General features: G+C 32.9%; 1 protein-coding gene across 1 annotated transcript; it reads right to left on the reverse strand.

Moving 5' to 3' along the window:
* Nucleotides 1-48: 48 nt before the first annotated feature.
* Nucleotides 49-12,997, reverse strand: LOC149735368 (uncharacterized). The gene is made up of 16 exons (XM_089878875.1): nucleotides 12,527-12,997; nucleotides 12,174-12,321; nucleotides 11,543-11,664; nucleotides 11,130-11,233; nucleotides 10,629-10,797; nucleotides 9,763-10,058; nucleotides 9,404-9,519; nucleotides 8,902-9,017; nucleotides 8,313-8,450; nucleotides 6,985-7,121; nucleotides 5,126-6,643; nucleotides 2,252-4,097; nucleotides 1,750-1,896; nucleotides 1,263-1,476; nucleotides 858-967; nucleotides 49-338 (listed from the first exon to the last, which is right to left on the reverse strand). Exons 1-16 carry the CDS (start codon nucleotides 12,767-12,769, stop codon nucleotides 306-308), a joined length of 5,457 nt encoding a protein of 1,818 aa, XP_089735001.1. The 5' UTR covers nucleotides 12,770-12,997; the 3' UTR covers nucleotides 49-305.
* Nucleotides 12,998-13,048: the final 51 nt, after the last annotated feature.

The raw sequence follows: 13,048 nt of genomic DNA on the forward strand, positions 1-13,048 counted from the left end.
TTTATGTCTATCTATACTTCATGTAAATAGCTACAAATCTAAACAAGATTTTAAATGCTAAAATTTGAACAAAGTTAATTTTAATGATGTAAACAAGTTTTATTTAAACTCAAAAAGACACCATTTTATAATAAAATGGCTTTATAAGGCAACAATGGTTTACAGGACACCTTGAGGTACATAATAAACAAAATGGTACAAAATGAAACAGTGCAATAAAAAAAGAAGAAATTTTGATCAATTAAAATAGAAACAAAGGATTTAAAATATTATGCAAATAAGTAGAATTCAAACCACAGTAGTTTTTAAGGGTTGACAGATTCAACTTTTTCTGTGTGCTGAAAAATAAAAAGAAAATAATGGGTTTTCAGCTGAGATGTGTTGTATGAACAGCAAAGAACTTTATTATACAAATTGTGATATATTATTTTTACTTATTATCTTAATTATTAAACTTTGAACTAAATAATGATATAATAATAATAAATAAATGTTACTTATTCTTCCTATCATTGCAGGGCAACTTTAGCAGGTAAAACATGCATATTCTATTTCACATACGCAATGTCTTCTTATGATATATAAGATAATGTATGTGTAGTTTGTATATTGATGACAATTTAGACAACCCATTAGTGACCACTGGGTTGGAGCAATTACCGTTAAGTGTCTCGCCCAAGGACACATACGTCCATAATGGTAGCAGCGAATATAAATATTTGTATAAAAACTAAACCAATGTTATAAGGGCCAGGTTTTAAAAGTATTAAGACAAATGTTTACAAACCAAACTAGCTTTAACACCTAATACATATAAAATGATAGGTGAATTTTTACGTGTAGAATTGATTACTTACTAACTGCAACACAGTTAAAGCTTGGATTGTGTTTTGTAACTTTGTTTTTGATAATTGTTCATCACAGTGAAGCAATACTTGATCTTCCTCAATTGAAATCACTTTGTACCCTGAAAAATATGAAATAAAAACTTTTAAATTTAATTTAGTTCATATTCATAATACAATCGTGAAGAACGTTAGTACGAAAGTGTGGAAAATCGTGGGCTAGCAGTTAAAGCAACCACTGAATAAAGTATCTACAAAGCTGCATGATAACTTGTAAATAGACATAAATTTTAGGAATGACACAGCATATGGTGCACAATACGACAAGTCCACAACCGTGTTATAGCTGTTAGGTTTCTTATACCCAAAGTGGGCTTTAACAAATATGCTTATATTGAATTAAAACATCATACAAACCAAGCAAATGAAAGATTTGCGAACAACCATCTGTCTGCCATAGCTTTCTATTGAAACTGAAGTTCTTTGCCAAGCCATTATTCACCGATGCAAGCAAGTCTTTCATACACAACAGAATAGCTTGTGATGTATATGGAGACAACATGAGTTGGCCCAATGTCTCAAGTATTGCGCAAGGTAGATTGGCAAATGGTTTCAAAGTTTTTAAAACCCTCTGAAATGAATAAGGTTTTAACTTCCATAGAGAGTGTAAACATTTACATATAGGAATTATTGACTTAAATGGTTAAGAACTGAAATCCTTATTTTGTCAACTTTGATTGACAGTAGTACAATTACATAGGCTATATTGTCCTTCCATAAATTACATCTCATAAATTCTTTGGCAGCTCTATGTGCATTATTCTTATAATTTGAAATTAAAACAACAAAAATGTTTATTTATCTCAGTTTTTAAACAAAGAAACATGACTAAAATGATAAATACCTCATTGCTTTCCTGTACATGTGGTTGTGACTGTGGAAACACAACAGCAGCCGGAAGATCTTCTAACTTGTTTCTCAGTTGAAAACCTGCAGCTGAAAATAACTCTCTCCAACCCCCTGTGTTGTGAACCTTTGCAGCCACACTTTCCTGAGAGAATAATAAAGTTTTATGCAACCTTGATATTTTATCACATTTGATATTTTACGGCTTTTTGACAAAAGCCTAAATTGCACAACAAATTTTTAAAAACTGAAAAAAAAACGCATTACATGCAATCAAAATTAGGTTCTAGTTTGCTTACTTGGTAATGTAAATTAAATAAACACAAAGCCTTTTTAAAATTTATTTTCTTCAAGCAAAACAATTTTGTAAATAGTAGAGCTCTAACATGACTGTAGGATTATTTTAACTGCCAGGGTTTGGTTGCAATCAGATAAATTTCATGCAAAAAAATAATTATAGAAACTTTACACTGAAAATGTTTAAAGTTTTATATTTTTACCTGTGTTGTGTATATTGGGACAGGGGAACTGGAACCAGAAGCAACTTTTTCCGACAGTGCTTTCCCCAACATGTGAGAGCAAAGCTTGATTGTGTCTTTCAGATGTAACGGATTGCCTTGAAGTAGTTTAGTGAGCGCAAAAGTTGTTGGTAAATCTTGAGGGTAAATTTTTGCAGGTTGACCAAATAAAGCAAACCCCGCCCAAAAGGAAGGGTGCTGAAACTGTGCACTGTTTCGTAAACTACTCATGGAGTGGACCAGAGCCTTGCCAGAGTCACAACCATTTATTAAATATCCGTAAAATGTTTTATAGAACAACTTGCAAGCTGTTTCAGGCACTGGCCATAATGGTAACAGAATTGCTTTAGTTCCAGCTGTAAGGAATGTTCGTAGGATTGTAAATACAGCTGCTGACCAGTTAGATATGTTAGCACTGATGGTAAGGCCATATGGTGATGCTAACACCACTAGTTTTGTTTGGGTCAGATTTGCATTCAGTATATTTCTATCTGTTAGTACGAACTGGTCATCTTCTGTAATTTGGTCTTTTTTCGAAACAACTTTGGATTTTTCCATCACCACCCCACAGGGTAAGGTAGAAAATGGACAAGCTAAGTGAATACATTCATATTGTTCTGAGTTTAGTTTTTCCAGTACATTTTGTAGAGTTGCATTATTTCCTAATAATGGCTCAACTCTAAGTATTTCACTCACAAGAGAAGTTTCAGCTTCTGCAGCCGCCGGTGAAAAATCAAGTTTTGAAATTTTTAGTCCAGAGTTTCCCGATACTAAAGCGCGAGCTGGGCAACATTGGAAAACAGATGAAGAAGGTGTTTTTGTTGAAGAAATTGGCAACACTGTTAACTGAAACTTTTCATAAAGAAATTTATCACCATTGTTTTTTTTCAGAAGTGGAAATGGGAGGAGAAGTAAGTCTCCATCTATATGCAATGTGAATGTAGATAATGGAGATTTTTCAACTGCTGAGGTCATTTCCTTTTCCATATCACTGAAAAGTAATTCATACAATAAGAACGCTGGATTCTTGGCAGAATTGTACTTCTTGATATCCCTTACAGTGCTGTTAAATATCAACCCTTTCCCAGTTTTTAAAAAACCCGACTGATTATTGAACTTTGAATGTAGTTGTAGCAATTCAGTGTATAATGAACTCTCTTTAGACATATTTCCCTCCAGGGATTTCCCATCACTTGTAATTTCAACACCAACGTTTTCCCTGAGTTTAAATATCAAGTTTGCAAGTATATTATCATCATCTTCAGTGTAAAGTGGTTTATGACCAGACAAACACAAATTTCCATCTTTAAGTAGCCAATAGAACAACGTCCCAGCAGTAACAGTAAAAAATGCTGTTAAATTATTCCCACCAGCATCATTGCTTTGTGTTGATTTCAACAACAGTGAGTTACTTATGGTGTGGGGTGAAGTATTCTTGTGTGAAAACACTTTTTCAGGGAGTGCAGAAACTTCGCATGCAAGTTGAAAGGCTTCAGATTTTAGGTCATTCTCCACTAAGTTACACAACAACACTGATGCATACTGAAGCAGTTTCTCGTATGTTTTTAAAATCTTCCCACGAAAAACCACAGAATTTTTCTCTTCATTTGCCAACATATTAAAGCAGTCAGTTTTTCCAGCAATAAATGCTTGATTAAGATAGGAAGTAGCAGTTTCTGAACCATTAGAGACCCACAATGCTTTACCAAGGTCACAAGCTATTGATGCAATTAAACATTCAATGTTTAATTCCCTTCCAATGAGCATAGATTGCTGTAGAAGTAGTATAGCACGAGATAAGTCTCCATTTCCTTGCATTAAAAGACACCTGCAATAAAATATGATTCAAAAACAAATAGAAATATGGTCAACCATATATAAAAGTTGAAGTAAGAAACAACTTTTTGAAAAAGTTTAAATGTTTGCTTGATTATTTTAGTAACACTTCTAAATTCCAATATTTATAGAAATAAAAACATACATGTGTGTAGGGGTGCACATTACAGAATAATTAGGTATTCTAGGATATCCTAGAATACTTTATTTCGAATCTAGAATTCCGAATCTAGAATTTCGAATCTTTTTATATTTATACAAAAAAATAATTTTACCCACATAAGTCAGTTTATTGACTCTTTCATAGTAGCCTTGTTGGATCACGAGCTCTAAAATGACCAAAAATTGTACTATTGGGTAGTTTTTGCACCATGAAACGTATAGCAGACTATGAAAAGACATTGTAAAACGTTTACTCTCGAAAGTCCCACAAACACAAAATATTTTTTTTCAAAATTATTAAGTTTTAAAAATTGCTATTATAGTTTATAAGATGATGTGTGATGACGTCATTTAACAGAATACCGAATCCCGTAATTAGATTCAAATACAAAAGGATTTGAAATTCTGTAATGTGCATCCCTACATGTGTGTTTTAAATTCAAAATAGCTCAGTCATCTGATTCATCAAACTAACACTGTAATGTTGACGTTGTATTACAGTTTGGTACTAAAAAGCAGATGTTCTTATACTATGACACTACTCAAAATTTTCGTTATCTTCAATACAATTTAATTAAAATCCTATTATTATGCCAAAATAAAAACCCACATTTTTAATTTTTTGTTTGCACACCTTTTATATTTTTAGTTTAGTTTTTGTTTGCACACCTTTTATAATTTATATTTCAGAAGACAGATAACACACAGGATTACTTTCAAACACACTAGACACGCCAGTAAGCCTGTGATTTAAGCCAGAGTTGTCCCAACAAACAAACAATTGGTCAACACATAATATGATTCACACAGCATTTTGTACGAGTGAACAAAAAGTAAAAAAAACAACTTTTTTCTTACCTTCCTATCCCATGTAATGCTTCAACCTTGGCAAGAGTATCACTTTGTTCCTCAGCAATAAACAGATGTTGTTCATAATGAAACATGGAAGCTGCATAATTCTTGTTTGCTTCGTAAGTTAGAGCCAGGTTTTTATGAGCCCTGCCTTGGCAATTTTGGTTTTTACTTTTTTTTGAAATTTCTAAATCTAAATAATGAAACTCCAGCGATTTTTCATAGTTTGCAGTGGAATAATAAATAAAACCTAAATCCGAAGCAGAATCAGCCAGTATTTCATTACTTTCCAACTCAGTTCCCACCTTCACTTGAAGCATTAAGGCTTCCACAGCTTTATCATACTCACAAACTTCCGAATAAAGATTGCCCAGTTCTCCGTACACGGAAGCCAGCCATTTTTGATCCCGCAGCTTTTGGCAATACACCAAACTTTGCTCACAGTACTGAATTGCAAATTCAAACTCCCCATTCTTTTTATAAGCCTTAAATAAGCCTTTACAAGCTTGATTTTCAAGCTTAGGATGCTTTAAACTCTCTGCTAGTGTTAATGCATATTTAAAATGGCCGATTGCCTCCTTGTATTTCTCCATTGCATAACAGGTATCACCTAGATAGCAAAATGAATTAACTTTTTCCACAGAAACCGTCACAGATGAAACCATCCTCAAAGATAACATCTGGTTTGTGAAACATTCTAATGCTTGCTCCATCTTATTCATGTTGGTGTATGTGATCCCAAGGTTCCTCCACGCTTGAGCTTCTGCCACCCATTCAGCTTCAGACTTAGCTTCCTTATTCACACCACTTTTAGCTTCATCACAAATCTGTAAAGTTTCAGCGAGAGTCACATCCAACCTTTTTCTTGCTTCTTCCTCATTTTTTGAATCTTTGATCACACTTGAATACAAACCAATCTCTTTTTTATGAATCTCCACCGCTTTTTCTTTCTCTCCCATTAAGCGCAGAGCAATCGCAAGCGATGCACATGCTTGCGCGGTCAACACTGGGTTTTTATTCTCTTGTGCAGTTTTTAACTGTTGCTGGTAAAACTTGACAGCATCATCTAATTCTTTTCTTTCAAAATAAAGATCCCCAATATTACCAAGCGCTTTAAACACACCCCTTGCACTCCGTATTTCAAGCGAAGTCTCGAGAAACTTTTTCTGAAACTCCAGCGCTGCATCCAAATCTCCTAAGTCCTTTTTTGCCAACCCGAGATTACAAAATGCTCTTGCCATTGTGACATCATCATTGCATTGTGATGCAACGGAAATACATTCATTGTAACAATCAACAGCAGAAACATGGTCTCCCAGCGAAAAGTATGCATAACCGAGGTTATAAAGTGCCCTACCTTCCCCATGTTTATCAGGTACGCGTACTGACAGTTGTAGATAACCTTTGTACATTTCCACAGCCTCACTGAACATAGCAGTTGTGCAGTAACAGTTGGCAAGATTCATCAGAGCAACAGATTCGTTCACACAACTCTTGATTCGCCTTGATAACTCTAGTTGGAGCCTGGGTATGATAAGAAGACTTAGATGCTATAACTGTACAGTAGAAATATGGTGTATGAATATATCATGCGATTTTTGCCCAATAAAATTATACTCATATTATAATTGTATATCATAGGATAAGATGTTGTGGTAATAGTACTACTTTAAACAAAATTAAATTATTCCCATAAAAAGTGTAAATATTCAACCACAAAGTACAAAGAACATTGTTATCCATGAAAACATACACTAAATAGGCCTAACTTATATATTCCATGTATGCCAGTCCCAAGATAGTTACTTTAAATAAATGCCCATAAGAAATACATAAAAAATCAATCATAAAACACTTTGTCATACCTGAAATGCTCTAATGCTTTATCAGTTTGTTTTAAAGCTTGATATGCCACAGCCAAATTACCATGAGCTGAACATTCAACTTGTTCATCAAGTATTTTGTGTGATATTTCAACATGCTTTAGTTGGTGGTGGACTGCCTGGAGAAAAAGTAAACAACATATATAAATTGGGTATTTATGGAAAACATATTTAAACTTGACAGTGAGCAAGTGAACTATAAACACATATGTGTTTGGTTACCAAGCATATCAAAAGTGGCGTGTGTTACAACTCGACAGTCAGCACAAGGTGTATGAAATGAGTCAATGAATAATACACTGTTTCGCCTATGGTATAGTATTGTGTATAACAGCGGTTCCCAAACTTCATCTATTCGCGTACCACTTTTTGGTCCATGCAGCGGTCTCGTACCACTTACATACTAGCTTGTGAATGTTAAACAAAAAAGTCACCTGATTATTTACGTAATTTTGGGCGAAAATTAGTAACACAAACTTGACACTGCCTATCTCAAAGTTGCGCATAAAATATATGTAGTATGCCAATTAAACAGGGTAACGGACTGTAATTAACAATCTAAATATGTTCCAGAAGTAGCACTGCTGTTTATTTGCGAGGTTATTTTCAGCGAAACATAGTGTTTATTACGAAATAGTACGGATTCACGAGGATTCATTGCATCGTAATAGCGATTGTCTGAACTGGCAATTAATTGCATCATAATAGCAATTCACACGTTAATTATTTGCGTTATAATAGCGATTGCCCCCTTGAATATATAGCCTGCAGACGCTTGAAAACAGGTAGAGGTTGGATATTTTACGTGACTTAAAATATTAAAGGACTTTAGAAAATTACTTAAAAAATACCATTTGCGACCGTTTGGTGTAAACTAAATGAGTTGCTCGCATACCACCTGGGAGACCTTGGTGTACCACTAGTGGTTCGCAGACCACAGTTTGGGAACCACTGGTGTATAAGAATTGAACATCAATTCAAGTAACATAAGAAATTAAATCACCCATAACCTGACTTTTATTAAAATACAAAGAAAAGAATTCCCAGTTTTAAATTACCTATTCTACTATACATTGAATAAGGTGGTACTGGATTATGTTACACTTACAAACATGTTGAATAGGACTTCACGAGTTTATAAAAAGCGGTGCAGACATTTGTAGCAAAAAAAAGTTTTGTACATATTACAAATTTTAGATTATCATATATAAATTTTAATTACAATAAAAATATTAACTCATAATGATCAATACAGAGAAAACCTTATACACGTTTTATTAGTATTGAAAATTTCATTAAAACTACAGCACCTTCTCATAGAAGCCTAGAGCATTATAAGAGTTTCCTAAGTTTCCATGGGCGTGACCTTGGCTGGAGATATCTTGTACATTGGTTGCAATTTGTAAATATTTGTGGTGGTATTTGATGGCAACTTCATAGTTTTCCAACTGTAGATAAAAGTTACCAAGTTTTATGTACATTAGCAATTGTCTATGAAGTGTGTATGAACGTCAGATATTGGAAACAAATATATAAATAATATAATATTAACTTTATTTGTCTCTTCGATTAAGGTAGCAAAGATTTAGAAAGATTTTAAACAAAAAGACAGGATATAGCGACAAAACAACAATCTGTTAAAACACACAGTTAAAAACATATCTACATTTAATTGGAAAAAAAAGCCTGGTCCCCTATAGCCTTGTTCCTTGTAGACCGACAAGCAACTTAAATATTAAATGTGCTATTATGTATTAATTAATTAACCCATCAAACAATCGCTTTCATGATGTAATGAATCCATGTGTGAATCCCATTTGTTTCATACTAGCTTACAGTCTATTATGTCAATGATGCCATACTTAAACTTGATGGCACATTACACACATCATTAAATACCTGATGATGCAAGACACCTAGATGACTGGATGCGAATCCTTGAAGTAAAATATCTTTTGTTTCATGTGATATCTCAAGCATTCTTTCATATGCTTCCTTGGTAACTGAAGTGTCATCTAAACATAACATGACACAAACACAACTGTTAGTGTGGTCATATATAGTAGTAGAACAGTAGATGATATATATATAAAACATGTTGAAATGAAAAGTTTAGTTGTTTTAAATGATGAACTGGTTTATTGTATATTCTGCTGCTGTTGCCACTAGACATAATACAACTATTAAAACTGGTGTTTTTGGTAAAGAAAAAACTGGCTTTGTTGTCTCAATTTTATCTGCCTTAAGATGAGACTTTGCAACATCTTCTCATGTCAGTTAGAAGTTCCTTATAAAAATAAAGTTACGTTTATTTTCAGCTATTTTAGCATATATCATACTTATCGGTAACCATATTCAACATTCATTGTTGTATACGCAAACGTTAATATAAACGAAATACCTGCACATTTTGCTGCATGAGCCAAACACATGAGTGTCCTTGATTCAGAGTTGACATCAAACAACTCCCTGCTTATTATTGCGGATTTTTTCAAACTTTCAATTTGTTTATCATACCTGTGTGGAAGTATATCATATCAAGTTACAATTTTAATATATTAAAAATAATATAAATCTGTTTAAACTTTTAAAACTGGAAATAACTTACAAATAATATATTATAGTTTAAATTTTGGCATTTTTTCCTGTATTTATAGCCCATTTTATCATACCTCTAACAAGATTGACCAAGTGATTTTTAAAGAACTTGTATAAGGAAACTTGTTTCTTAAAGTTACCAGGCCCAATTATAAATTTTACCTTTTAACATTTTTATAAGCTCTTGCAATATCACAATACAGCTGTGCCTCTTCATACTTAGCACCACCAGGAGATTTTAACAAAATTTCAAGTTTTTCTTGATACTGCGCCAACGATAAAGTGTCTTGCTCATTATTTTTTTCAGGTACTTCATTAAATAAGAAACCATTATCACTTTTCCTCAGTGGCAATGAGACATTTGGGTGGCTTGATTTGGGCGAATTAGGTCCCTGGCTGCTCAGTCCAACATATATTCTCTCAAGACCGTTGCAAGCTGACGAGATTTGTATTTTGTTCTGTGGTTGTTAAAATATTTGAGGTTGTGTTGTGGATATTATTTTATGTTTTATTTAACAGTGCAAGCATTTAGTGTAGTACAATATCATGGTTCATTTGTTAATGCAATCCTTTGTTAACATAAAAGTTTTATTGGTAAGTCACTTTAGGTACATGGCTTGGTCCCTACTAGGTTAGTTAAAATCATAAGCAAAGTTACATGCACAGTAAGTTTACATCAAGGATTGTGAAATAAGACACCTGTGTTACTGTGTCAGCTGTTTATTATTATGAAAGTTCCCTCACCTTGCATGCATAAATAAATGAGATGTGTTTATTAAGTAGGCCTATAACATATTTTTAAACCTTATTCACATAAAATGTAAATAAAAATGCTTTTTAATCGGAAGTACAGCTATTTTTAAAATATCTTTAGTCGTAAACAAGCATAAATAAAACAATGTAAAACGACAAAACAGAAAAAAAACAAAGTTTTATATATTTTATAATTTAATATACTTTAGTGTTATAAATTTAAATAATATTAAATTTTTAATATTTTAATATGAATATTTTATGCAATTTCTTACTTTTAAAATCTTTGCAATTCCAAGTTGTTTTGTGTAAACTTCAAATGCTTCTTGAAATCTACGTTGTGTAAAAAACGCAAAGCCAAGATTTTCCAATGACCTGCATTCTCCATGTGCATCCATTAATAACTCAGTCACCTTTAAATCCTCAGTCATGTAATGTATGGCCCTTTATGATAAAGCTAGTGTTATTACATATAAGTTATATATATATGCATACGTGTGCATTACGCAGTATACATTTATAAATAAATCTTCAGTTTCATGTATTAAGTATGTCATACATGCATTCACATGGGTATACAAATTACTAGTTAGAGCAGAACAGTAATACAAAGTTTGAACTCTCACTCTTACCCATAAATTTATTATAGGTTTACTTTATTGCTGTGTGCTACAAATTAAGCTTTAACAATAAAATGCATTCTAAAACACACATGAAAAGAAAAGACAAAAGATTGTTAATAGACATTAGAAATCTGAGAATTAATGATACTTCACCTGCTGAAGTGGCCAAGCGTCCACAAAGCATTACTTAACGTAGAATAAACAGAACCTTTCAGTTTCAAACTACAAGTTCCAACTGCTACAGCACATTCCAATACCTAAGGTTAAAGATAGATTAGATTTTAACAAAAATTCAATTTACAATTGGCATGGCCACACTTAGAAAGTAAAAGTAAACAGATAAAAAATATTCATTCATGTAAATGTAATTAGATTCAGGTTTTATGCTTTTACAATAAATGTGATGGGCGTTGCTGAAGTACCAGTACTTTCCCCTGTAATGATATTTTGTGGGGTAACATTCAGCATCCAACTATATTGTACATTACACTCCGGATTACTTTTTGCAGTCAATAGTGCATTTATGCAACACAAGTAATTTGTTAAAAAAGTCACAATACACTTACTTCTACTGCTCTCTGTGTTTCTTTTTGAGCCAACAAAGCTTGTCCAACCACTGATATTATCACAAATGGATTGTGGTTTAAATTCATTTCTTTTAATTGAGTCATCACAGGTGAAAGATAAGCTGAAATATTAAAGCTTATCATGGAGTGTGGTCAACTAAAAGTAATGGCAAATAGACATAAAACTACTTGTAAAGATGAAATTTTTAATGAGGTTTAAACTTATGTAGTTTGTTTGTTGTTCCATTTGCTAAATTTAAAATCAAAGAGAGAATGTAGTAAATGGACATGGAAATACCTAACGTACAAAACCTTTACTACCAGACACCCTTTAGACAATACTACCAGTCTAAGCATGAAAATAAAAATATGACATGATTTATTTTTATTGCCACTGCCATTACACAGTTGTGCTCCCTTGTAACCAGAGGATGCTAGGATCAATGGGAGATGGTGCTACTATTGTGAGTTGTTAGTGTTACTGTGTGTGTACCTTGGCCAAGACACTAGATCAGAGTGTATGAAATGAGACACATACCATATGTTATAATACTTTTGAGTAGTTGGGTTATGCCATGCAAAGATTAAATCACCCAACAACATTAAATACAGGTAAGGTAACAGTACTTACAATTAAGAGGTAGTAACATTGAAGTCTCAATTATTTCTTTGAGAAATTTTCGATTCTTTGAATCCAGCACCATCCCATTGCTGTACATCACAAGAGCTGAGTAAGTATGACCAAGATGTTTGAGAGCCACACCTCCATGAAAGTAACCCTGGGTTCAAAACTGGATATAACATGTAAAAACTAAAATTTTTGAATCTGAATTAATAGATTTACTTTAAGCTAAAAAGTTTATAAACTTGTAATTCTATTAATTTCCATCCTAAGCAATATGCTAATAGGTTTTTATTTTTGTTTGACCTATTATAAAAAATATGAATGTCTAACAGTAGCAAACAGTAAGCTGAGTGAGATACCTTTGCATGCATACGGTTTAACCTAATTGAAGTATTTGCATCTTGTAGCGCGTCTTCATATTTCTTAAGGTGGATTTTCACAACAGAACGATTGCAATATAAGATTGCATTATTTGGTTGATGACTTATCGCTTCGGTGTATAACTGATCCGCTAACTCAAATTGTTTATTTGAACATGCGGTTTTTGCACTTTTTGCGATATCTTGAGGTGACGGGCATGTTCCTTTATGTGGTGACTCCATATTGGGTTGAAATCATCATATACCTGCTGCAATTTGTATTTTTTAGTTATCTTAACGTTTTTTTTTTCAAAATCTCAATTCTTTACGAACCGGGGCATCCCCATTTCAATAACAAACAAATATGTTATGAACACATCGGTTCGTCGTTTTATACGATTATTATGGGGACTGTAAAATTTACGACACGGTTTTTATCACATTCAAAACTTTTATTCAATTTACCCAAAGAGCCATTCACTAAATCATACCCAATTGAATCTTTATAGTTAAGTTTGATAC

Source organism: Ciona robusta, chromosome 5 (genome assembly GCF_009617815.1).
Source record: "Ciona robusta chromosome 5, ASM961781v2".
NCBI lineage: Eukaryota > Metazoa > Chordata > Ascidiacea > Phlebobranchia > Cionidae > Ciona > Ciona robusta.

Coding starts and splice junctions, on each gene's coding strand:
- LOC149735368 (XM_089878875.1), bottom strand. CDS start 12,769: ATGGAGTCACCACATAAAGGAACATGCCCGTCACCTCAAGATATCGCA. Junction 4,098..5,125: donor GCATTACATGGGATAGGAAG/GTAAGAAAAAAG, acceptor ATTTTATTGCAG/GTGTCTTTTAATGCAAGGAA. Junction 968..1,262: donor GCAAATCTTTCATTTGCTTG/GTTTGTATGATG, acceptor CATATTTTTCAG/GGTACAAAGTGATTTCAATT.